The 23205-nt window shown below is 53.4% G+C and overlaps 8 protein-coding genes and 1 non-coding gene across 9 annotated transcripts; 1 reads left to right on the forward strand and 8 right to left on the reverse strand.

The window, feature by feature from the left end:
• The first annotated feature begins 401 nt into the window (after window positions 1-401).
• On the forward strand, window positions 402-5400 carry GLOTRDRAFT_98012 (ARM repeat-containing protein). The gene is made up of 17 exons (XM_007863173.1): window positions 402-488; window positions 551-610; window positions 678-880; window positions 940-978; window positions 1039-1171; window positions 1310-1663; window positions 1718-1773; window positions 1843-2424; window positions 2483-2720; window positions 2774-2944; window positions 2997-3163; window positions 3248-3361; window positions 3419-3589; window positions 3648-3767; window positions 3818-3928; window positions 3990-5250; window positions 5301-5400. The coding sequence occupies exons 3-16, from the start codon at window positions 779-781 to the stop codon at window positions 4536-4538; spliced, it is 2907 nt and encodes a 968-aa protein (XP_007861364.1). The 5' UTR covers window positions 402-488; window positions 551-610; window positions 678-778; the 3' UTR covers window positions 4539-5250; window positions 5301-5400.
• On the reverse strand, window positions 5242-5516 carry GLOTRDRAFT_124848 (ribosomal protein S14; the record flags this gene model as incomplete). The annotated part of the gene is made up of 3 exons (XM_007863174.1): window positions 5242-5250; window positions 5301-5400; window positions 5455-5516. 3 exons carry the CDS (start codon window positions 5514-5516, stop codon window positions 5242-5244), a joined length of 171 nt encoding a protein of 56 aa, XP_007861365.1.
• Window positions 5517-5877: 361 nt separating this feature from the next.
• On the reverse strand, window positions 5878-5961 carry GLOTRDRAFT_t13. The gene has a single exon. It is a non-coding gene; the product is annotated as a tRNA-Lys (tRNA).
• Window positions 5962-6019: 58 nt separating this feature from the next.
• On the reverse strand, window positions 6020-10278 carry GLOTRDRAFT_113569 (uncharacterized protein). Its single transcript, XM_007863175.1, has 6 exons — window positions 9909-10278; window positions 9667-9850; window positions 9062-9610; window positions 6871-8996; window positions 6483-6813; window positions 6020-6428 (listed from the first exon to the last, which is right to left on the reverse strand). Exons 1-6 carry the CDS (start codon window positions 10242-10244, stop codon window positions 6139-6141), a joined length of 3816 nt encoding a protein of 1271 aa, XP_007861366.1. The 5' UTR covers window positions 10245-10278; the 3' UTR covers window positions 6020-6138.
• A 186-nt stretch (window positions 10279-10464) lies between these two features.
• GLOTRDRAFT_53887 (MFS general substrate transporter) lies at window positions 10465-12888 on the reverse strand. The gene is made up of 15 exons (XM_007862235.1): window positions 12674-12888; window positions 12604-12623; window positions 12535-12550; window positions 12257-12480; window positions 12139-12205; window positions 12071-12085; window positions 11896-12022; window positions 11742-11844; window positions 11608-11686; window positions 11212-11548; window positions 11077-11152; window positions 10963-11020; window positions 10846-10911; window positions 10632-10793; window positions 10465-10568 (listed from the first exon to the last, which is right to left on the reverse strand). The coding sequence occupies exons 1-15, from the start codon at window positions 12807-12809 to the stop codon at window positions 10531-10533; spliced, it is 1524 nt and encodes a 507-aa protein (XP_007860426.1). The 5' UTR covers window positions 12810-12888; the 3' UTR covers window positions 10465-10530.
• A 456-nt stretch (window positions 12889-13344) lies between these two features.
• GLOTRDRAFT_135670 (uncharacterized protein) lies at window positions 13345-15842 on the reverse strand (the record flags this gene model as incomplete). The annotated part of the gene is made up of 13 exons (XM_007863176.1): window positions 15590-15842; window positions 15415-15519; window positions 15236-15361; window positions 14838-15176; window positions 14383-14781; window positions 14262-14323; window positions 14113-14212; window positions 14021-14063; window positions 13929-13968; window positions 13848-13869; window positions 13753-13793; window positions 13572-13685; window positions 13345-13517 (listed from the first exon to the last, which is right to left on the reverse strand). The coding sequence occupies exons 1-13, from the start codon at window positions 15787-15789 to the stop codon at window positions 13345-13347; spliced, it is 1764 nt and encodes a 587-aa protein (XP_007861367.1). The 5' UTR covers window positions 15790-15842.
• A 223-nt stretch (window positions 15843-16065) lies between these two features.
• GLOTRDRAFT_113571 (uncharacterized protein) lies at window positions 16066-18239 on the reverse strand. Its single transcript, XM_007863177.1, has 4 exons — window positions 17581-18239; window positions 16933-17524; window positions 16556-16876; window positions 16066-16499 (listed from the first exon to the last, which is right to left on the reverse strand). The coding sequence occupies exons 1-4, from the start codon at window positions 17968-17970 to the stop codon at window positions 16444-16446; spliced, it is 1359 nt and encodes a 452-aa protein (XP_007861368.1). The 5' UTR covers window positions 17971-18239; the 3' UTR covers window positions 16066-16443.
• A 645-nt stretch (window positions 18240-18884) lies between these two features.
• Window positions 18885-21752, reverse strand: GLOTRDRAFT_53895 (vacuolar protein 8). Its single transcript, XM_007862236.1, has 11 exons — window positions 21656-21752; window positions 21506-21592; window positions 21214-21450; window positions 21036-21158; window positions 20861-20983; window positions 20676-20798; window positions 20483-20611; window positions 20060-20434; window positions 19876-19998; window positions 19667-19825; window positions 18885-19615 (listed from the first exon to the last, which is right to left on the reverse strand). The coding sequence occupies exons 1-11, from the start codon at window positions 21690-21692 to the stop codon at window positions 19257-19259; spliced, it is 1875 nt and encodes a 624-aa protein (XP_007860427.1). The 5' UTR covers window positions 21693-21752; the 3' UTR covers window positions 18885-19256.
• A 186-nt stretch (window positions 21753-21938) lies between these two features.
• GLOTRDRAFT_69355 (uncharacterized protein) lies at window positions 21939-22773 on the reverse strand (the record flags this gene model as incomplete). Its single annotated transcript, XM_007863178.1, has 1 exon — window positions 21939-22773. The coding sequence occupies one exon, from the start codon at window positions 22771-22773 to the stop codon at window positions 22024-22026; it is 750 nt and encodes a 249-aa protein (XP_007861369.1). The 3' UTR covers window positions 21939-22023.
• Between the last annotated feature and the right edge of the window lie 432 nt (window positions 22774-23205).

Here is a 23205-nt window from a genome sequence, read left to right on the forward strand (position 1 = left end):
TGGATTTTAGATTGACGGTTGGCGAAGATCTGGGCCTCCCACTTGAGAAAGTTTTCGCGGGAAGGGGTGGCCTGGTAAAGATGGTAAGGGTTGCCGGGTGAATTTGCATGCTTCGTATGATGCGCTCGGAGTACGGCGTGTGTAAGTACGGCTTTCGCTGCCGCACACGGTCGGCTAGGGCGAGGAATATTCGATTCGCACAGGCAGGACTGCGAGGAACGCCATGCGCCACAGCGGCGAAAGGGATGTGATTGGTGTGAAGGGCGGGCAGAAAGTTTAGAGAAGGCCGCGCTTACATGATTCGGAAGCGAGCCATAAACGGAATGGACCTCGGTCGGAGCCCGAAAAAACCAGGGTAACGTCTGGTAACCTCCGTGATCTTTTAGAGTTCTTGTCCCTATTACAAGTCCCCATATAATTCCACCAGCCGCCGACAGCGAACTCTCCTTGCTTGCAATTTCCTCTCGGTCATTGCAGTGAAACAAAAGGTCTGTGCTTCGTCGACTGCGCGCCAGCGGTCGCAGCACCGGTGCTGACCCCCTGTGCGCAGGCCGTTTCCGCCGCATTGTAACAACAGTCCTTTCTAGACGGGCTCAAAAGTGGCTTGCAGGTGCGGATCGGATGCCGCGTATTATGCTAGTGCGCCGTGCTAAAGACGACACGGTGGCCTTGAACAGGATTACCCTTGTGCAACTAGGCTTATCGCTTTCTATTTCTTACTTCCACTCCGTTTCTTGTCTGTCACTCACCGCCCTGGAACCAAATTGAACTCATCGCAATGAACACTACTTTGGAACCCTCTACTTCACCTACCGATAATCGACCCCCCTCCGAACAAAGGAAACAAAGTCCACCGGCCTTTTTGGACTTGGCGGACTCTGTGAGTCAAAATTCTTGATTTATGCCGTTTTTGGTCCATCCTAAGTATTCTCGTTATAGGCGGCGAGGCTGGGGACTAATATGCCGGACATCTCTGCTGTAAGCTGCTCTTCTCCTTCTCGTCCCTTTCAACCTGTTCAAGGCCGATACGCTATGCAGCGCGTGGAACTCAAACGCATGGAGCATGAGCGCCAGCGCGCCCTTCAGCGGAAAATGTTCGAGGATCAAATGCGGGTCCTAGAGCACCAGCAGGCCCAGGAACTCCTTAGCATTCCTTATGACCCAAGTTCTGGTGCGTCCCTCCAACATTTGGCGGTTTCGGCGCCCACCACCCCTCCACGCGTTAATGCGGTTCTCGTGGGGGAAATGTCTTCTGGCTATGCTTCTGGCTTGGCTCCATCTGCTTTCGATTCGGACCGTTTGCCAAAAGCCGGTACTGCCACCTCGGACAAGCGCAAGTCAGTCACGTACGCGCCCTCCGTCAACCACTCCCCGGAGATGAGTCTGGCCCCTTCCTCCGGTCAGGCGTATGGACGCATCGGCGCGAAGAGCATGCCCGCCAGTCGTCGCACGTCCGCTAGCGAACATGACGAGGAGCTTGCTGGTCACTTGCAGGGCCTATCCTTGGCAGGAGAAAGCAATGGCACGGCCTCTCCTCTATCCAGGACTCCGTCTGTGTCTGTCCTGCGTCGTGGCGCGTCTGGAGATGAGCCAGCCGGTGCGTACGGGAAGGGGTACAATGCTGGGATGATGTTGGACGAGCAACTCGACCAAGAGATGCATAGTGAGTGCACTTACATTGCTCAGCCCGTATGCATACCCAATCCCGTCCCCTTAGATGCCATGAGACATCTTCCAACCTCTGATGACGACAAATATCAGTATCAGAACAAGGTAAAGCCTATTCTCTTCGTCATGCCACCGAAAGTTGCCTAGATCCCGTTCACTGACGCGCTGATCTAGCTGTCGACTTCTTCGGCCGCGTTGGACCTTGCTCCGCTGTCTCAGACTCCCCCTCGCCCGTCGCTAGCTGGTAGGGGCTTGGAGGCCCGCGAAAAGGCCTCGGAATGGCCGCAGTTTACTCGTGGGCAGGATGGTCTTCCTGTGAGATCTGACAGACGCACCGTCACCAACCCGCCACTGAACTTGGGTTCTGGCATCGACTTGACTAACAAGTTGGGCTCTACTATGTCTGCGTCGACCACTCCTCACCTGCAACAGAGTCTTGCTAACTCTCGCCGGGGGTCCCCCTTGGGTATCCAGGACCCATTGTCCATTGCGACGAGGTCTGTTCCGGGCACCCCTCTGGCTGGGTTACCTAGTGTTGCCTCCCAGTTCTTGAAGACTCCGGGCACCCCTTTGTCTCCTGATGCGCAGGGCCTGAACGGTCGCCTGACCAATCAGTCAGGCCAGTTAGGTGACGGTAGCGGTAGTGCTGGGGACCTTCGGGCGTCTTTGTCTAGAGCCCCTTCTGCTCAGTACGACGGGTCTCAGACGCCGCTGACGTTCAACTCCATCCAGTCGAGTCTCGATGATTCACTGCAGGTGAGCTCCTTTCGTAACATGTTAGCTTGACCAGCTTGCTTACCGTCGGGGCACCCAGTCCTACGGCGGGGAATCCGTGTACAGCCTCAATGCAGGCCTGGATAATAACTATAATTCCTACGGATTCGACACGAATGGGCGTATCAACACCCCGTTGAATGGTGCGCCAGGGTCTGCGGCCTTGTACAATAACCAGGGTTCTCGTTATGGTGTGGGCAGCCGAGTGAATGGGGTGGACGCTAAGATGAATGGGCTCCACGGTCCGAAGCATAAGCGCGGCGATGTTGACAGGGAGTGTGAGTGCCGTGCCCCACGTGGCCGTAGGCGACTACTAACCGTCGTTTTGTAGTTAACCGGTTCGCTGGCACTCGTCTGGAAGATCTGCAGGGCGAGATCTTGGGGCTCTGCAAGGACCAGCATGGCTGTCGGTACTTGCAGAAGAAGCTCGAGGAGGGTGTCCCTGAGCATCGGGACATGATCTTCCGGGAGACCTTTGGTCATTTTGCGGACTTGATGACGGGTACGTCCTCTGCCAGGTCATCACTATATACCTCCTCACCTGCGTGATTCAGACCCCTTCGGCAACTACTTGTGCCAAAAGTTGCTGGAGTACTCAACCGATGAACAACGGAATGTGATCTGCGAATCTGTAGCACAGGATCTGGTGAACATCTCCTTGAACATGCACGGCACCCGGGCCGTTCAGAAGATGATAGATTTCCTGTCAACTAGAAGACAGGCAAGTTTGATCGCTAGTTTCAATCCACCTTCAACACTTACGGGTGGATCACGAACGCAGACTGATCATAGATACTATGCTCAGATCCACTCTATTATTGTCGCCCTCAGTCTTCATGTTGTAGTGCTAATCAAGGACCTGAATGGCAATCACGTAATTCAAAAGTGCTTGAACAAGCTTGCGCCGGAAGATAATCAGGTATGGCATCAGTGCTTCTTTGCTTGACTCTTTGAGCTGATCTTCTAATCATGATAGTTCATCTATAACGCTGTTGCGGCCAACTGCGTCGAAGTCGCTACTCACCGTCATGGATGCTGCGTCTTGCAGCGATGCATTGATCACGCATCTGATCACCAACGTGTTCAATTGGTGAACGAGATTACTTACAACGCGCTTACCCTAGTTCAGGACCCATACGGCAACTATGTAAGTGGAGACCTCCTTGTTGATGTATTGGAATGGTGTAGCTAATCCTTCTTCAAAGGTTGTACAATATATTCTAGACCTGAACGACAATCGCTTCAGTGACGCCGTTATTCGTCAATTCACGGGCAACGTCTGCGCGCTCTCCGTGCAGAAGTTCAGCTCCAACGTGATTGAGAAGGTATGTTGGTCTGTTAGAGGATTTGCAGCCGGTGCTAACGTTTAATGTAGTGTATACGGGTCGCTGAGCACAGCACTCGAAAGTTGTTAATTGAGGAAATGTTGAACCGCACTCGCCTGGAGAAGCTGTTGCGTGACTCGTATGGCAATTACTGCGTCCAGGTACGAGTTGGTTTTGTCGCTGTGTTAGCCTCTAGGGACCCTGATTCATGCTGTTCTGTAGACTGCATTGGATTATGCGGAACCTACCCAGCGTGCTCTCCTTGTTGAAGGTATCCGGCCGGTCTTGCCGCTGATTCGGAACACGCCATACGGGAAGCGCATCCAAAACAAGTTGCAACGCGAGCAGCAAATGGAGCAATTCGGTGGTTACTCTGGACAGCAGTCCGTGGCCGGTATGAGCTTGAGTGTTCAAGGACTAGGTGGTGCCCATCTGGGGAGCCGTCATATTCCTGGTCAAGGTCTGCATCAAAGTAACGGATTAGCCGACGTCTACGGCACGCAGAATGGGCTGTACTCTCTACCGGGCCAAGGCTCTCTCGCACAGACGCATCTCCACGGTTCTCAGTTGCATGGGTTGCAACCGCACTCGATAGACTCTTACGTTCTCCAAGGTGGATCTCCCCAGGGCCTGACGCCCACTCACACCATGGGAGGCGGGTTCAACGGCGTTTCTACCTTCCAGAACGTTAATGGCCCGTTCGCCAGTGTCGGACTCTCGGGAACGCTGAACGACCCGTACCAGCGAACCTCTTTCGGATACGGAATGTAATCTAGTCCGCCCCAAAATCGTCCAGGTCACGATGAATTAGGGCATCCGCTCGTTTACCCAAGCCATACCCTATGTGTAAAACTCAAGAACAGGTCTTATGCTCGTTTACATTCTCCGACATCTACATTATATCCATCGCTCGACTCACCCCTGACTGTTTACTATGCCATCTCATCGCTCGGACCTGCTCGGGCAGTCGATATAACATACCAGCACGCATTGTATTCCGAATTCGCATTATTGACTTGGTCGTATTTTGCTTTCCCTAGTATCGAACTCACGTTTTATTATTGCCTGCGTTGTATACACAGTACTTTCATTTGTAAAGTATTTTGTCCACTGTCACTGGCTCAGGTCGTTTGTCTAATAGCATATCTCCCAGCGCTATTTGTCTGTCATTGTGTAGTTATTCTGCAACCAACTTGTTTTCGCTCATACAAGATATCGAGGGAAAAGGTCCGACACCTGCACCACACCAGCACTGTATCTCTGCGAAGTCCAAAGGAAGGCCCGGACGACGGCTTACTCTGGCAAATCTGTCGCTCCATCACTTAGGTCGGGCAATCTGAGTTGCAGAATCATGTCTCGTTGGTCACATGGACATAGGCATACAAGACAGCACCGAGTGTGAATGCATGAGAGAGCAGAAAGCGAGATGAGGGTGTGAGAGAGACAGAAAGAGGCTAGGTGAGACGAATAGGCTTCACCGGTTCTATCGCATAGTATAAGACACGACATGGGGTTGCGCAATCTGAGACGTACCTTCACGAAACCGATCTGGCTGGACTTCTCCCGGAAGCATTGACGGCAGAGGTCAAGACCATACTTGCGGATGAGACCAGCCTGGTGCGCGCACAGACGGCTACATTGACAAGACGTCAGATCAAGAGCACCAAGAACTGATAGCAAGACGCACCATTGACGGCTGCCCTTGCCATATTTCCTCGGGCGAGAGAACCAAACAGCGTCGTGGGTCATTTTGATAGAGGCTTAGGGGAATGTCTTGCTGCAAACAAGAATGTCTATGTTTCAGCTGACCGTCAGAACCTCCGCAAGTAGGAGACCCACCTCGCCCGTGGATTTGCGTGTCTGCCTGCGGTGGAGATTCGATGCTAGGAAGTCAAAAGGTTCGTGTGTGTCTGCTTACGTAAACTATATAGCTTTCGTGGTTCTCACGGTTTGCCACCATACAAGCCGAGGATACAACGACGTACAGCTTCTTCGTGCAGCATGCAACAGGTGCTTCAGCATCCATGCATCGGAACGATACAGTTTCTCAAAAAGATTGGGACATGAAGTTGCAATAAAACGAGGAATCCGGCAATACCAAAAGATGACTAGCCCACCGCGAGGGTCGAACTCGCAGCCTTCAGATCGCCTAGTCATAAGAGTCTGACGCTCTATCCGATTGAGCTAGGCGGGCATGCCTGTGTGTGCACATTATAAAGATAGAATGAAACGTTCCCAGATAGATGAATAAGCTTGTGAAACAGCAAACATATCATATGGGCATTAATGTAATGAGAGTATGTACGAATAATAGAAGGCATGCAGTACAGATATGCAGATATGCCAAACAAGCGAGCCAGGTGCACCCTTCCTATGACTTCCCACCCTTCTTCTTTTTGTTGACGACCTTGAAACCGCCCCAGCCATCGTTTTGAGCAGGCTTAGGTTGTGCTTTCACCACGTCAGCGATGCTGGGAGCCTTCATGCCGTTCGTCTTTCCGCGAGAGGAGGCATCAAGTTTGCGCCTACTGACAAAGTCAGCTGCAAAGCGTCTGCCATCCATGGTCGTGCTGTTCGCGTATATCAGTTCAGATATGAGCTCGAGGGTCGAGGGGTCCGGGTCGAGTGGGAACGTGAGCAGCATGGAGATAATCTCCTCCACTAGAACATACTTTAAGCGACGGCGTAGCAAAACTCCAGAGATTGAAGACGTACAATTGACCGAGCTATCAAGCCCTTTGAGACTGTCGCTCATCCATTTGAGGAGTTCCGCAGACGGGACTGCCGGCACGTCCTCAGCCTTCGCGCCTGGCGCAGCTTTAGCAGCAGCGGGCACAGAGGAGCCACCACCATTACGGGCGACGGCATTGACAGAGTTAACGGACCGGGGTGTGGCACTCGCGACCGCAGGCGTAGAGGTTGATGTTGGTAAGCTGGGTCGACTCGCCGGTGTAGCGGTCGCACTTGCACCAGGCGTAGACACTTTACCACCAGGGCCAACCATTGCCCACGGTCCACCGATTGTGGCTGGTGTAACAGGCGTACTCTGAAAGTGTGAAGAGTTCAGAAGAATGAAATCTTGCCGCTGAAGGAATGCACCAACCCTTGTAGTAGTCTCAGCGTATCCCCGGCGGGCAGCTGTAGCCATCGACTCTTTCTGCTTAGCAGCTTCCTTCTTGCGTCTTTCCTCCTCTTCCTGGATTTCTTTCATAGTCTTCTTGGTCGTGACAGGTTTGACCGCATTTGTCCAAGGTGCGGCAGCCTGCGGCGGGGAGGTCGCGGGAGCAGCTGATTCCTTCGGCGCTTGGGATACGGTACGAGCAGCGCCAGCTTTCGAAGTAGGTAATCCCCATGACGCGACGAAGGGTGGAGACTCTTCACTGGTCGAGGAAGCATTGGCTTTCGAGAGGCGCTCTCGATCTTCTTTCTCTTTCTCTGCTACTTTGCGAGCCTCGAGCCTCTTAGCTTCGGCCTCCTGGATCTCACGGAAACCCATAGCTACGCCAGAGGGCTTAGCCTTCTCCTCCCCTATAGACCACGCAGGCTTCGGGGGAGCGACACTTGAGGAAACATTGGCCGTTGTCGGAGTTGCAGATGCGGTAGACGAGGGCACTGGGGCCGGCTCGGCAGCTTCGGCAGGCGCGCCTTGGGTCGTCTTCTGAGACGCCTTCTTCTTACTTACAACCTTGTCGCCCGTAGCTGCAGGAACCGTCGGTTGCACAGGTGATGGCTCTACAACGACTGCAGGCGGCTCCATGGGTTCGGGACTATCCTTCTGTGATGGTGTCCGCTCTGCTTGCTGTTCCTGTTGTTCATTATGTTGCATCAAGTTGCTGACCGTAAGCCGATTGGCGCCAGACGGGTCTCCCCAACCATCTTCTACGATGCCTCGGGATGCAGTGTACCACGGGGACTGCTCATGTTGAGGTTGGGGTTGCGATGGGGTTGCAGAATTGCCGGACGCGGTCCGGCGAGGTTGCTGGTGAAAAGGTGCGACCGACCCACTACTACTAATTGCACCACCCTGGGTAGCGTTTACAGAAGTATTACCGGTTTTGGGGAGGGGGGCATCGAATGGGTTCGGCCGTCTGGACGGCGACTGTTCTTGCACGTTCCAGGAAGATGATGGCGTCCTGGGAGAAGGACCAGAAATCAAGGACTGTTGTAGACCCTGAGAATGCTGCACATTGGGGGGAGGAGGACCAACGGATGATTGGGCTAGTGCAGCAGCCAGTGGAGCTAATGCTTGGCTTTGTTGGGAGCCTAATTGTGACGGAGGCGATTGCGGAAAGGACGGCGTCTGAGGGAGTGGGCCAAAGGAAGGGCCATGTCCATTCAACACATTATCGACTGCGGGGCTCTCGGGTAGTCCATGACGAGACAAGGCGTCTCTAGATAGATGGGACAATGACCTCTGAGCAGCGAATGGCATGCCGGAGGACCCGGGTGAATTAAGAGGGCCTATTCCAGAGTCACTTAGTCCTCGGACGCCCGCGAGTCCGTTTGCATTCATCGGTATAGCCGGCGAGATGTACGGACTGTCGCTGATTAGGCCATTGTACTCGCCAGTGAAGCCAGCACCACCATCGGGACCGAAGCGACCATGCCCCATAGGTCCGTATCCAAAGCTATCTATCGAAGAAGCTCGATTGGGGAGAGTACGCTCGAAGGGTGAAGCCGCGGGCAGATAGGAACTATCAAATGAGGTGTCGTTATACCCTCCTCTGAATTGTCGATCAGAGATAGGCTGAGACTCCCGAGGTGCACCGAACCTTGCACCTCGGGCGCCCATGGATGGGTCCCCGGCCGCATAGAGGTTATTTTGAACATTATTACCGAAAGCGGCTGGATCGGGTGAGCCATTGCTGAACCTACCCGCCCCGAGCGACGACGAAGGCGATGCTGAAACACTGGGAGATCCGTTAAGATACGAGTCCAAAGTCGACGTCCGCAAAGAACGCAGTGGAACCGGTTGGTAAGGCTGGGCTATCATTACGGGATCTCGGGGTGGTAGGAGCTGGTCGGCAGATGGTTCAGAACGTCGGGGTAAACCTGGCGGGGCCGTGGACTGAACCAAAGGCGACAAGAATATCTGTCCTCCTCCCGCACGAAGGGCCAACTCCCCAACACTGGTCCATTCGGTGTCAATATGGGTCCTTTTCATTAAAAGGTCGGGCGTGAAATATCCCTCATCGTGCCATTTTTGCATTACATCAGCACGGAAAGGTCCTAAAGTTGACCATTGATAAGATCCACCATAAGCATTGACGGCTAAAGCAGTAGAGATAGCCCACCTTGAACCTGGCCTTGCGGGTCGAGGTAAGACCACTCTATGCTCACTAAGTCGGACAGTCCAGGGAGACCTGACGACTTATTGTCCGGATGTACAGACACAGAACCGCCAGCATTATTACTTGAGTCTCCTGAAGATAAGCTCGCGATTCCATTGTCGAGAACTGCAGTCGTTTCGGACGTGCAGTTGGCCTTATTGTCTTGCGCTGCTGGTGTACCCGTCGCGGACGTCGTAGCGGAGGACTGCTCGGAACTGGTGCGATCTCCGTGAGCCTGGGCTGACTCCTCTTCCTCCTTGATCTTGTCTCGTTGACCATCAGACTGTGGAGCCATCTCACCATGCTCCATGGATATACTATTCGCTCTCAATGGCCCTTCAGATGGTCGCCTGCGAAGATTCCACGAGTCGCCTCCGTTCAGCACGCCGTCAAAGCCCTGAGTGAACCCAACACGCGTCCGAGGAGAGGGTAGAGCACCTTCGCGGGGACCATTCAGCGCGCCGTGTATTCCAGACACCGAGAGCTTTCGAGGAATGATTGAGGGTTGCTGGTCTTATACCCAACACAAGTCAGTCTGGCCCATGGCAGATCATGCGTGGAGAAGTCACCAGTGCTATCACCCCTTCTTCGTCCCATCAGCGACCCAAACCGCTCTCTCATAGGACTGACACCACCTGAGCTGTTGTGTGCCAGTCGCGGTCTTTCCCCAGTGAGCGACGTCGCGGCTGAGGATCCCAGATAATCCGTGGACTGTCGTCTGCGCATCTCGGAGTTGAGGGATCCTGCAAAGAGCTGTCCAACACGTGTTAACAGCGATGTCATCTACGCAACGTGATATGCGGGTTATAACCTTCTTCTCTGCTTCAGTCCACTCTTTGAGTGCGGCGGGCTCAGAGCCCACCTCGCGGACAATACCTTCCCATCGCTCAACCTCTAGTCCTAGTCCGCCCCGTCCTCCGCCTTCCTTGTAAATTCTGAGCATGTCTTCCTTTGAGTACTTAAATGGGTTAGATGATTCTCTCTTTTCCTCCGGTGGCTGCGGCGCAGGAGTAACGAGAGATGAATATGAGGAAGCCGCAGGGAGTCCACTAGACTGGAGCGGCGGTGAGGGAGCTGCCTGAGACCGAGGGGTCTGTGGCTTGGTGCGCATCCATTCTGGACCAAACTGGAGAGTTGCGGCAGTCATTCTGATCGACTTCGACGTCTGATGAGCGGCGGGCGTGTGCAGGCGAATTGCAGAGTGAGAGCAAGAGTTGCGGGAACGAGAAATGGAAAGAATTCTCAAATCAGCCACACTCTTCGAATGGCCGGGCACGAGTCTACTTCAGGGCCGGTGCCGCTAAACTTAGCACAAAAGGAGTCCAATGGACGATGCTGTTCTCTAAAGAGCGAACATAGTGTAAGATAAATACTTGATTATACGCGGTGACTCTACATCCTTTTGGCTACATCTGGTTGTCCGTAGTAGAGCCTTATTTTAATGTTACCCGCCATCTGGCTGGCGGAAGAGCTGTTACAGAGCGATCCGAATGAGTACAAGGCATCACAGCAACGAGACAATGAAGAACATTACCTTGAAGCCTCCTAGCAGTCGGCGCGATGTAGAAGACAAAGAACAGAACGCCAAACGTAATGCAGATCGCCGAGACCCAGTAATATCCATCGCGCTCCGTGACACACTCTCCACCAACATCTGCACAATGAGCTTTCCCTTGATCGCTCACGCATTCAGAAGCTTGTAGCGGAGCTTAATCACAGACAAACGATGGAGCTCAAAGGAAACCCACCTTTGAGAGCTAATTCTTCCCCTGCTTCCTTTACCTTGCATGTCGCAATGCTGAACATGTCCACGCCTGCAAACAAAGGTCAACCCACTGGAGGTGCCATACGCTGAAAATATGCACCTTTCAGGACGAAATAACGCGGCCACGTGCCGCCGAGGTTAGTGAAGGTATTAAGAAGCTACATCAATGTCAGCAAGCTAACCGGGTGACAGACAGGAGGTTCCCAGCGCTCACCGTCATGTATGTTCCACCTATAAGTGGATCTGAAATACGAGTATGGAAGGCCGATATTCCCACAAACTGTATTGTTCTGTATTCCTCTCCGTTAGCGCCTATGCATTCCCCATGCGGAAAACGCAGAAGACCCACGAGGAGAATGACTGTAGCACAGTATGAAGAACCAAAAACACGAAGAAAGCAGGTGAGATGGGAGGCTTGGGGAACCAGTACACGATCAGGGTCGACATGAACGCGAATCCGAGTCTCGGCCAGAAAGCGTAGAGCCAAGGACGCAACGGTTTGTCTGGCGTGGCCCAACGAGCCGCAAGCCATCCTCCAACAATCTGAACTGGGAAATCAATGAGGACGGCAAGAGCGAGGTCTTCCCGGCCTAAGCCTTTCTCGACCATTTTCAGTTGCGTCACAGCTTCGTTCGCCTGGAAGCCAATCTTCGCAAACAGATGCATGATGAGCATGGATTGCACGTCTGTTAAAGGGTCAGTTAAGGGTCAGCATTTAAGTAGCAAGGCTCATAACACCACAGACGTTTGAGTTTGCATATGTCCCAAATGTTCTTGTATACCGACTTAATGTTCATGTCTGCTTGGTCCAGGTTCTCCTTATCCTGATGTATGACTTCATCAGGACTGGAGCGACCTATCAGAGGCTCGGATACTCACTTCCTTCTTGAAGAATAACAGCCAGATCGTCGCAAAATAGCACACTGCGGCCCAGAACCGGAGGTAAGCACTCAGCGTGAGCCGAGGGAGACCCCATCTCTCGCTGAGACCATTATTCAGTCGGAATACTTGATCAGTCTGGGAATCAGCTTACGCGAATGCCTCACTATTGAACGCCAGGAAAACGGTGAATGACGCAAAATAGCCAGTGTTCAGCCCGATTGTCTGGCAGGTCGAAGCATAGGAGAGATTCTCCTCCGAAAGCAAGGTCAATGCCCATCCTAACATCACCAGTTACTCGTGTCCATAGCGATACTGGCTGGACGCACCATCGACAGCGATATCTACAGAGTTCATGAGCACAAGAAGCATGCACATTGGCGCATGAATAACACACCTTGAGTCGCAGACATCGTGACTAATGTGAGGAAAAGACCTGTAAGACCGTAGACGTTCTCTCCTGGCTAGCACATGGGTCATGAGATATACATAACAAATGCTTCAGGAGTACGAACATTCTCCAAAAGCTCATGCGAATAGAAGGATATGTATAGCATGATTGAGCCGATCACGACCTGCATTGGTATAATCCAGGACTTTCTTCGTCCAACAGACGGAAGAAATATCGAGTCCACTATGGGCGACCATAGCAGCTTCAGGGAGTACGGGTAGCTTGCTAACGAGAATACACCAAGCTGGGAATATGAAAGATGCTCCCGCAGCAAGAACGGCATGGACCCTTTCCAGCGATAAAGTTAGGACAAGTGAACAAGGGCGAAGCATGTATACGGACCTAATGCAAGTCCCAGCTGTAAATGACACATGAGGAGCTGAAGATAAACGAGATATACAGACGACCTACTGGAACACCCTGAATAAGATCTTGGAAATACGTTCAGCATGCGAGATTCACAAGTCAAGCGCGGACTTACAGAGCAGTATTAACAGGGCCATTCCACCCTTGTCCTTCGAGGACAGAGATCTCCCTTCCTTACTCTTCTCTTTAGCTCCTAGCCCATCTGCGCCCACAGCTGCCCGTCGCCTCTCCTCATCTCCAAGCAAACTCATCTCCACCTCGTCGCTTTCGAGTCCATTTTCGCCTGGCCAGTCCTCGATATCCCTTGGTGTCCGAGCTGTTCTGGCTGTGATAGGGGTACGCGGGACCACCTGCACCGAATCTAAAGACGAGGCCATTGCATGGTTCTCGTTTGTCATTCCCTTGCTGCCTGGCGAAGGAACCTTTCTATTCGGATTTGATTTGTGACGGTGTCGCGGCTTGGGGCTTGGAGAGGGACGAGATTTGGTAGACATGCAGCTGCGCTGTTGATGCCCACGAAGCGGTAACCGTCGTGGCAGGCGTTCTCGTTCGGGGGGAATACGAAGCGTATGTGGCTGCAGACGCGGGGTCTGATCCGCGTCTTGAAGACCACGTCACGCGTGCGCTTCGAAGTCTCGCTCTCATTGGCTACTGAGCTTAATGGAGTACGCTGCCTTAGAGACCGCTCATACGCAGCACAAATGCCTCTCTACCGGCAGTCGGCAAATGTACACAACCCCGCACCATTCCATCATTCCACCAGGGCGTTCATTGATAAACCATCGGTTACAGAACAAGTCCTATCTCAACGGCGTCCATGGCCCTTGTCATATCTTCGATATCCGAATCAAGGAAATCGCTTTCTAGAGTGAAGCCGTCCCCGGTATAGGTCGTACTGTGGGTAGGCGTTGGGAGATATTCCCCGGGAATGTGCAACCGAGCAAGAGAGTAAGGGGAATCTAGCGATGACGGTCAGTTAACGAGCTGACAATTGAGGTCGGGAGCAAACACACCTCGACCCCGCTCAGCTGCCAGAGGACTCGCTACGCTGGTCTGCGGCGTCTTGCGCGCCCTCTTTCGGGTAGTGAAGAGCGGCTCTAGCCTCCCTTCCCTGCAAGCACCACATACTGTTGTCGAACCGAAGTCAGATCAGCACTCTCAGATCAACTGGCGCATTTTCAGTTCCTTGCTCACCGCATTCCTCAGGGTTAATAGATTTGCTGAACCGTCCGTATCTAAGAGTGTCCGCAGTGAGAAGCATGAGGGATGCGAGAGGTGCAATTCCTCACATCTTCGAACATTTCTGGCATTCTGCAGGGACAAGGCAGTTGGCGCGAATATGCAGACTGAAGGGGTTGCATCTCACTTACGCCATTCATACTTGTAAGAAATCTCGTAGTTGTGCCTTGTCTGTGAAGGGGATTGGTGAGATTGCAGACTTACTGAAGGGCAAGTTTCTCACTGATATTTCGATATCTGGTCGCTTGCGCATGACTTTACAAGCCCTGAGGGAACAATGAGCACGGGAAAATCCGTTGCAGGCCAGGTACTTGCCAAGCGTTGAAGTTTTTGCCGTGCCCTGTTGTTGGGTCATGGTCGATTATCCAGCAAGCAAGGTGACACATTTCATGCGCCAGCGTGAACCTAATACGTTCTGCATGCGACTGAGCCAGAAGTCCACGGTCATTCAGCTATGGCCTTACCTTCGCAGTCGAGTATCTTTCTGGCAAGCTCTATCGATGCACTCTTGGTCCCATCGCTCGATCTAGTGAACGGGATCCCATCAATCACTACTATCTGCAACGGATAACGACGAAACCGCACTTATGCCACCTAGCTTTACCAGCAGTCGTCAGTAGCCTCGGATTCCACACCAGTTCAGTATCAGCAGGCAACCTGTCCTTAAATATAGTACGATTCAATTCAATGAATAGCTTTTCTGCATACGCGGCGCGCTCCGCATGTTCGGCTGCCTCGCGAGCTTTCTTCGTCATTCGCGGTTGCCTGGGCGTCCTAGAGGAGCCCGCGCGCGACGGGGTCTGCGGGAGCATACCGCTAGCCGGAAGTGATTCCACATCCTCGGAATCACTATCCACAGCACTGACAGCTCGTCTTGGGGTAGTTGGAGCTCTGCGAGTGCTGACGCTAGAAGGCACTGCTGGCGTAGATGCACCAGGTGCCTTCTTCTTGCGCAGCGGCGTCCTCGCAGCCCTGGGCTCATTCCTGGGTATCGCCAAGGACTGTAAGTAGGTGGAAAGATCGATCGAGCGAGAGCTTACAGCATCAGGATCGAGCCGTCATCTACTTCCCGAGGTTCCTCATCAGCATATAACGGTAACATCCTGGATGCGGATGATACCGGTTCATCTGGCGCAGGAGGCAAAACTGCCTTGTTCTTTGACCTTGGCTTGGGTTTCGGTCTCAGGTCGACAGGCTCTGGATCGCTGTCAGTGAGTTCAATGATATTTGGTTCGTCGGCAGAAGCTTTTAATATCGACCCTTCCTGGCTGTCGGAGACATGGGTAGTAGTCGAGCTATGCACGGTGACTTGACTATCATCCCGAGGAATGTCTCGTTGCTTAGATGAGCCAAATTGCCCAGGAGTTGAGATAAAATCCCTTACAATCGGCATAGCGAGGGTTAGACACGAATTTATGATATAAAAGGAAAGCCCTACATGTTCCGAGGCCGCACTGCAGAGACGGATGGAGATCCTCTGGCCGTCGTACCAGTCGTCGTTGTAGCCGCAGGAGCAGTGGGTTGTTTAGTCCCTAGGCCACCGAGCTTTGCACGTGTAGGACGTCTGACAAGATTGAACAGACTATAGAGACTCCACATGAGACTTCGAGTGCGTACCTCGGCTGCTCGTCCTCAGAGTCCGAAGATATCTCGATGATTTCGAGGACCTTTTTCGTCTTGGTACTCAAGTCCTCTCCACCTTCTCGAGTGCCAGTGTTCATCCTGCATAACCATTAATCATCGCGAAACCGTCTGAACATTACTCCTTCAGCCCCACTGTAGTGCCACTCACCTCTCCTCCTCGCTATCCGGTATAACTTCGTTACTCGAGTCGCGCGTCCGTACAGCTCTCGCCCTTGCACTCGGAGTAACATTCCCAGGTTTGAGATGATTACGCGCCTTCGAAGGCGTGTTCAAGTCCATATCCCGGAGAGACGGTTCCCGCCGGAGGCCCCGCGCTTGCGTATCATCGCCTTGCGCGACCTCCTTCATCGTGCATATCGTCGTAGAGACTACAAATACGAGATATCAGCAGCTCCTCCGCGGGGCAACTCGACAAGTTCAAAAGCAACGCAAACAAGGTACCCAACTGCGCGGGATTCGATCTCGGAACCGCGTCGCGTTCCCCATTATGTGCATCACGTGCCCCGTGTCCTCTTCACCTCCTCCCGCCTGGAAAGGCAGTCGATATGTCGCAAATGACCAGTCTCCCAAGGGTATCGGCTATTCATGATCACAAACCACGATACATCCTGTTATGAAACTCTATCCGTACACTTAATGGTATATGCAAGACTCCTCGACAAATAGTGCTCTATACTAGCTCTATAAATACCCCATATTCTATCAAACAGTTCACCCAAATACCCCTCAACCCGCTACCATGAGTCCATGACATACAAGAACTTCCCAAGGGGACATGATACAATTGACCGATGTAGAATAGATACAGCAGCGAACCAGATCCTACAATCTATGCGTGTCCGTGTGGGGGGAAAGCGCCCGACGAGGGATATGAATATACAGGTCGTCGCGGGTCGTAAAGTGGAGCGTGAGAGGAATAAGTACGTGCAGGAGGATGAGTATTGCTTGAGTTGAGAGGGTATTGACTTGCAGATGAGGTCGAGAGAAGGGAGTGCTGGATGCTTACGAAGAAGATTGGTTCTTCTCCTGGTAGACCTTGACGTAGTTTACTTCCCAGTCTACAAAATGGCCATCAATACAAACATACCAACGAAAACCATATCAAAACACTCACAAGCATCCTCAAACGCGCTCCCCTCCGCCCTCACAAACTGCTCACAAGTCGCGTACCCAGTCCTCTGCGCGCAGCTCTGCTCCTGCCCGGGGATCCCGGCGGTGTTCCACACGCCGCTCGCCCAGTCCCCGCACAGCGTCGTGTCAAAGATGGCGGTGTGGTCGTAGAAGAAGGTGGTCATGTTGCAGGAAGTCGCCGGCCAGAGCGCCATGGGCGTGCCCCACGCGGAAGACGTGGGGTCCGGGTTACCGGCAGCGATGTCGGATGGGATAGACGAACGAGGGAAAAAGTAGACTGAGATCGATTCAGTGGTCCAATGCACTGAAGAGAACCATAGTCAGTATACACGAACGACATGACGACATCGGTAGACGTACTGGCATAGACACCTCCATTGACCTTATTGAATCCCGATCCGTAAGAGGTAGCATCATTGGACCGGATGCCACACCCAGCGTTGTTTGTCTCTGCGGCGGCACAATTCGTCGTCGCCACGAGCGTCCCGGTAATATCCAAGCTCGGGCCTTGGCTAGTGGCATTGGTCGCCGGCGTATTGGCCGGAACCGTCGTCAACGACGGTATCGAGCAGCCCGGGTTGGTGTGTATCGTCGCCTGGTTGTTTGTGTAATCGTTCACACCCTCGACGACGTCGATCTCGCCGCCAGCGGGCCAGTTCGGGCCGTTGCTCCAGAACGCCGGCCATGTCCCGCACCCGGTGGGCATGTGCACCGCGTCCATGAGGACGAGGCCGAGCGTCCACGATGCCTGGGTCGTTATGCGCACGGATGCGCGGTTCGCGGTGGCGCTGAGGTTATTCGTGGTGTCGACTTTCATCAGGGCGGTACCGCTGGAAGAGATTGAAGCCAACCCTTGGCTCATGGCGTCACTCTGGCTGAGGTAATTGACGATGCCATGCGTAGGATCCGCCGTATCCCAGAAGTCCCACCCATCAAAGAAGTTCTTTCCTTGCTACAAACGATACCAGGTTAGACCTCATCCGGGACAGAAAAGTAAAGGGTACGCGCCCAGGAATGAACCAAATTCCAATTCGAAGATGCCGAGGGAGTCGCTTTGGGCGGAGGTACGCCGATAGTAGCGGAGGGATTAGCAGAGCTTGATCCCTTACTCCCTGAACTCGTTCCGTTGCTCGAAGTCCCTCCGCCGAGGCTCTTACCCCCAGAGACGCAGAAAACTTTCTGAACAACTGCGTCAATATCAGGGGTCACGTCCCGAGGTACTAGGAGTGCGCCGGAGGGTTCACCGATGCCCTTGAGGGCTATCCGGAGATCCCGAGCGAGTCCCTTGCTGTGGCGGAGAGCGGTCTCGTGCGCCCTCTTCAGGATGCTTGCAGAAACGGTCTCCGGAGCATGCAGAAGGGATGCTGAGAGAAGAATGAGGGATAATGGGAGCTGCATCTTGTCTATGTGTCGTCGAGGAGCGAGTGAGAGAGCGCGCGGGATAGTGTGTAACGGAAAAGAAAGATCGTAGGAGGGTGCGAGAATTTAAGTACTGCGGCTCAGCCGGAATGTCGATGTACGCCGTACAGACGGAGAAAAGTCGTGCACAGGTGGTCGTGACGGTCGAGGTTTAAGTAGAGGAAGAGGGCACACAGACGGGATGGAGGATGGAGGCGCGGAGCAAAAGGGCCACACGCCGCGTGTTGCCGCAGTAACCAGTTTTGTCCCTGCCTATTCTTGTCTGGACATCTTTGCTCCAGCGCCATGTCCGTCCTTGTCCTCCAGCAAAGCGCCTTTCTGCGTACTGGGCCACGGCACAACAGGCCGAAAGGACATGTAGTGGCGTGCGTTCGCGTCGCAGGTCGTTTCGAAACTCTAATAGATTGCGATTAACGTCCATTCAGTGGCTATACACGATCATCATAATGAGATCCCGGCTTTCATATTCGCGATCCATCCGCTCCCGCTCGCCGACTCCTTTCCAGTGACCTGCACGCCTCTGCTGCCCTTCTGTCGCCTGAATACAACACGCATCTGTCTTGGGACGGACGCGCTCACGTCTGATCACGCTGGACAGTGCATCCGTCGCCGCCGGAACAACAACCTCGTGGGGGGACACCCAGTCTGCATTAAAATCACAGCCTACGCTGCTGAACGAGTCGCCTATGTGTCTCAGCAGTGTAATCTTCTAACAGGACATGATGCTGTAGGCTCTATCTGGGCCGACATGCTCTCACATCACCTTTTTGCAGCTTTGCGTGTCGGGACGAAAGATATTGCTAGTCAGCTACATATGCTAGATATCCGCCGCCGTATAACTGCTCTCATGGGCTCAAGCACTCGTCATATCTGGTCGAGTCTACAGGGAATATCTTCCTTCCAGTGCCCACGGATCCCTTGTATTCTGGTCAAAGTCATGCTCATGCAGCTCTGCATGCATACATACATGTCATTGCAATCATTACCGATCAAGTACCTATCTGTGCTTACGCACAACTAGTCACCGACATATCTCGCTTGCGTGATGATAGAGATGTCGGACAGAAAAAAAGAAGAAAACCGAAATCAAAAGCGCAGGGAATATATAATAAAAGAGCGTACTAATAGTTCACCACAAAAACAACAACCATAATGTACACTGGAACGCACCGCAATAAATCGATCTAACATCGAACACCAACACTGAACGGGGTAAAAGGTCTCCATAGCATGCGCATCGTCCCGTCCCAGCAGAACTGCTACCGTCACCGACCCCGACTCGAGCCGACCGCCAGCGCCTCCCGCACGCTCCGCCTCAGCTCCTCGTGCTCCTTCCCGTCATAGCTCCCGCCGAGCACCCCGCCCGCGCTCGGCGTGATGCTCTGCGCCGCCTTCTCCACGACGTCGTCGAGGTCCGCGTCGACGTACTCCAGTATCCGCCGCGAGAGCAGCACGATCTCCGCGTCCCCCGTGTCCGTCTCCTGGTACGACTGTGAATGTGAGCGGTGCGAGCGAGGCGTGCCGCCCAGCGACGACGTCCGCGAGGTGTTGCGTGATTGTGAGAGTTGGCGGATGTTCGGGATTAGAAGGTCGGAATTGCGGATGTTGCTGATGAGTTGAGGGTCTGCAACGACTGCTCAGCCCGGTTGCGCCTGTAAAAGTTTAATGGACATACCGCCTGATTCCAAAAGCTGGACAATGGTCCACACGGCGATATGCTGGAACGTGGCATCGGGACTGGTCAAGAAGCGGTAGAGGTATCTGTGCATTCCTCCTTCAGGCTTATCCCAGACGTCATTGAAAGCAGAGTAGTCGTCCGTCGCTGTCCGCCCATCTGCAGATGCGTTCAGTACCTGCTGCACTACCCCATATCCGTCAACATACCCTTCGACGATAGATTGCCAAGAGCTGCTGCGCTGTTGCCCTGCACTTCCGAACTCGGCGAGTTCGTCAAAGGAATCAAGACCTCGCATATGCCCATCTCCAATAGCTGGCCCTTCAGCTCATCTTCAAACGACCGTCACTAAGCGATGATGTTCCAATGACAAGGCTTAGACAAAGCACCCACCACTCAGAGCCAACACCGCAACGCACGCCGTCATCTCGCTCTGCACATTCATGGGCACTTCGAGCACCAACTGCTTGATGCTGTGCACCGCCCCGGCTTTCACAATTGCGAGCTTATTCTTTTCCGAGCTCGCCGCCAAATTACGCAGGGTAGAGATAGCATGACACTGGACCTCCTCGTTGTCCTTGAACGCTAGAAGATTGATCAACGGCTGGAGGAACCCAGCCTCGATAATGGGCGACTCGTTCTGCGGGTGGATGGACACATTGCGGACGCATGCGGCAGCGGAGAGTATCAGAGGCAAGTACGACGACTGCAGGAGCCTGAGCAGCGGTGTGAGGCCGTCGCATTTGACGATCTCCAGCTGATATTTCTCTACAAACAAACGTCAGACTATTTCCGAGTACCAGTGACATCACGCACCATCGCTAGCCAGATTCCGTAGTGCCAAAGCAGCCTGACACTGCACCTTCAAACTGGAGCTGTCCATCAAGGACACCAAGCTCGACACCAGTTTCGGTTCGCTCTGTGCTAGCTTCTTCCGGTTGACACCTATTTATAGATTACGTTCAGTCAGAATGCAAATCCGATCGATGAGGAGAGGGAAGCAGTATACCATCCACGGCAATGTTACTGAGGGCGGTGGTGCAGTAGTACTGTACATCAGTATCCGGCGAATTTAGCAAGCTAACAAGCACAGGTATCGCTCCGGCGTTGACAAGTTGCTGACGGTTCTCGTCTAAAGAAGAGGACAGCGGAATTATTACAATCATCACACAGCTTGTTCACAGGACAACACACCTGAATGCGTCATGTTCAATAGAGCACCTGTAGCGTTGCGTTGTACACGCATATCCTTCGATCGAGCTAACCGGGTGAGGGGAACTAAAGCGCCAGACTTTGCGATCTTGGTCTTGTTGTCATCTACCCCAACTCTGAGTACTCCACCGATCCCGGACCTCAAGAATGTACTTACCATGCGTAGCCAGGTTCGTCACGCATCCGACTGCGTTACATTGAACCTCGACGTTCGGGCTGAGCATCTGTCTGATGAGCGGCTCCAAACCACCGAGCTTCACAATGAGAAGCTTGTTCTCAGCTGACGTGTATTTCAGCTTCGGATGCGCGAGACATCAGAGACATGCAGTTCTTACTGTTAACGGCGAGGTTGCCCAGCGCTGCGCTAGCTGCTCGCTGGACTTCGGTATCATGGCTGCTGAGGAGGAAGAGAATGGGATCCAGCGTATCCCTGCCGACCGGCCGCACCTCCTTCTCGGTAATTTCAGCGAACGCTAGCGCGGCACTCCGCTGGAGGTCGACATTATCGGAAAAGGAGAGGGTGGTAAGGGCCTGGAGGGGAGAGCCCTGGAAGAAGTTGGTGGTCGTCCGGTCTGGCGAAGCACAGTAAAGAGCACCGACAAGGGGAAGAGCAGCATGACGACGTACTCTCGAGGAATTGGAGAAGGTCGGCTACCGCCTCGCGCTCGTTCTCCAGGAGTAACGGCTCATAAGACTGGGACTTGCGCGAACGAACTGGGAACAAAGCGACCTCCTTCTTCAGTATTCAGCACAAAGACACGACAGTAGAGGACATACAGCAAGATTCGCAGCAGCTGCTTATGGCGTTACCCATGCTTAGAGGCCGCAAAGGTACAAATTGAACGTCACAGGCGACGGGAAGGAGTTGGGCGCTGTTTGGTTCGCTCAATCTCGATCTGAGCTCGCAGTCACCTGCGACGAGCCACGTGCATTTCCTATTTTGGCATACGTGGCGGACAACCGCCCACGATTCGCCCAGGCTCTTCTGCAAAGTCGCGTCTACTTTACTCGACTTGAAGCTACTCGTACGGACAACGTCCTCATCTGGACCTAGGTGGTGCGCAAAAAAGATTATATAAACTGCAAAGCAAGAAAAAATACGACGGGCAAATAGCGGAGGTATACCCAAGTCAATCCTCGGACCCCTACTCGTTTAGCATCTTCCTGATCCCCTCATACTCGGGATGCAGTCTCTCCAGCATCCTCCTCACAAAGCCCTTAATCGCCACCTTTCCCAACACCAGCTTGTTGAAGTACGCGTTGCTCCTCTGACTCAGCCCATTCACCAAGAAGCCATATATGAAGACGTCTACCTCCGTGGGCGTCGCGGTCTGATGGAAATACTCCCTGCCGTCACTAAACTTCGCGTCCAGGGCGTCCACGAACTCTTTCTCCAGCGTGTGGACCTCCTCGAGAGAGTGCTGCCCGGTGCCCTGAGCCTTTAGGCGGCCAGTGATGCGCCGCCTGAAGTACCACGGGACGATCGCGCGGAAGGGCCAAGGTATCGTGTTGAATCCGGCTGCAGTCTGGGCGTAGCCCGCGTCGTCCACCCACCGCTCGTACACCATGCATGGGTAGACGACCTCCTCGAGCCACCCCTGCCATGCCCTCGAGTCTCCTTTCTGTGCTGGGGTCAGCTCGGCGTCCAGGTCCTTGGATACGCCTGAAGCTTTAAGGTGTTGTATGATGAAGTGGGAGTCGGGGATTACTTCTCCCTTGGGCGTGGTGATGTAGGGTAGTTTACCCTTGGGGGCTGAGAACGGATAGGAGGGGACGTTCTCGTATGGGATAGAGGTAGCGCGCAGGTAAGAGTCGAGCTTTTGGCAGAACCCCGAAGAAGAGGGAGCATTTGGCTCGGTCAAGGGGAAGGCATGTACTTTGATAGTCTCTGGCATGATTGACCCGATCTATGTCCTGAGGCTCGAGTCAGATTCATGTTAACTGCGACGATGGAACCACTTCATCACCTTTTCCCGGTGCAGACCTCTGCAGGCCGTGACTTGAGAGGGCGAAGAGATGCAGGCTCCCCCCCCCTCCCCCACTGTCTTTATACTGCACGGATGCATCAATCTCCTGCGACATCCGCAGCCCCTGTATGCACATTGTACCCTGCGTCGGCAGTGTTTCGGTTTCCCAGATAAAGGATAGGCGGAATGCCTGCTCTATTGACTGCGCACTTACACGTATGACCGCAGTCGGAATGCACTAGCTACAGATTACTATTGACACCATTTGCCTACTTATTGAAGTTACGGGAGGTTGGTCCCTGCGCCCTGGCACAGAAACATTTCCCCGAAGTCGACGTCAGGCTTCCACAGACTTCGAGA

The sequence above is a fragment of the Gloeophyllum trabeum genome (genome assembly GCF_000344685.1).
Source record: "Gloeophyllum trabeum ATCC 11539 unplaced genomic scaffold GLOTRscaffold_00001, whole genome shotgun sequence".
Classification (NCBI taxonomy): Eukaryota; Fungi; Basidiomycota; class Agaricomycetes; order Gloeophyllales; family Gloeophyllaceae; genus Gloeophyllum; species Gloeophyllum trabeum.

Coding starts and splice junctions, on each gene's coding strand:
- GLOTRDRAFT_113569 (XM_007863175.1), bottom strand. CDS start 10,244: ATGACTGCCGCAACTCTCCAGTTTGGTCCAGAATGGATGCGCACCAAG. Junction 9,611..9,666: donor AAGAAGGGGTGATAGCACTG/GTGACTTCTCCA, acceptor GTTGGGTATAAG/ACCAGCAACCCTCAATCATT. Junction 6,814..6,870: donor ACGCTGAGACTACTACAAGG/GTTGGTGCATTC, acceptor TCACACTTTCAG/AGTACGCCTGTTACACCAGC.
- GLOTRDRAFT_113571 (XM_007863177.1), bottom strand. CDS start 17,970: ATGCAGCTCCCATTATCCCTCATTCTTCTCTCAGCATCCCTTCTGCAT. Junction 17,525..17,580: donor GGAATTTGGTTCATTCCTGG/GCGCGTACCCTT, acceptor TATCGTTTGTAG/CAAGGAAAGAACTTCTTTGA. Junction 16,500..16,555: donor GAGCGCGTTTGAGGATGCTT/GTGAGTGTTTTG, acceptor GCCATTTTGTAG/ACTGGGAAGTAAACTACGTC.
- GLOTRDRAFT_53895 (XM_007862236.1), bottom strand. CDS start 21,692: ATGGGTAACGCCATAAGCAGCTGCTGCGAATCTTGCT. Junction 21,451..21,505: donor CCTTCTCCAATTCCTCGAGA/GTACGTCGTCAT, acceptor GTGCTTCGCCAG/ACCGGACGACCACCAACTTC. Junction 20,612..20,675: donor CAGTAACATTGCCGTGGATG/GTATACTGCTTC, acceptor ATCTATAAATAG/GTGTCAACCGGAAGAAGCTA.
- GLOTRDRAFT_53887 (XM_007862235.1), bottom strand. CDS start 12,809: ATGAGTTTGCTTGGAGATGAGGAGAGGCGACGGGCAGCTGTGGGCGCA. Junction 11,153..11,211: donor GTGCTACAGTCATTCTCCTC/GTGGGTCTTCTG, acceptor AGAGGAATACAG/AACAATACAGTTTGTGGGAA. Junction 11,021..11,076: donor TAGGTGGAACATACATGACG/GTGAGCGCTGGG, acceptor ACATTGATGTAG/CTTCTTAATACCTTCACTAA.
- GLOTRDRAFT_98012 (XM_007863173.1), top strand. CDS start 779: ATGAACACTACTTTGGAACCCTCTACTTCACCTACCGATAATCGACCC. Junction 1,664..1,717: donor ACTCGACCAAGAGATGCATA/GTGAGTGCACTT, acceptor CCGTCCCCTTAG/ATGCCATGAGACATCTTCCA. Junction 3,590..3,647: donor AGGACCCATACGGCAACTAT/GTAAGTGGAGAC, acceptor CCTTCTTCAAAG/GTTGTACAATATATTCTAGA.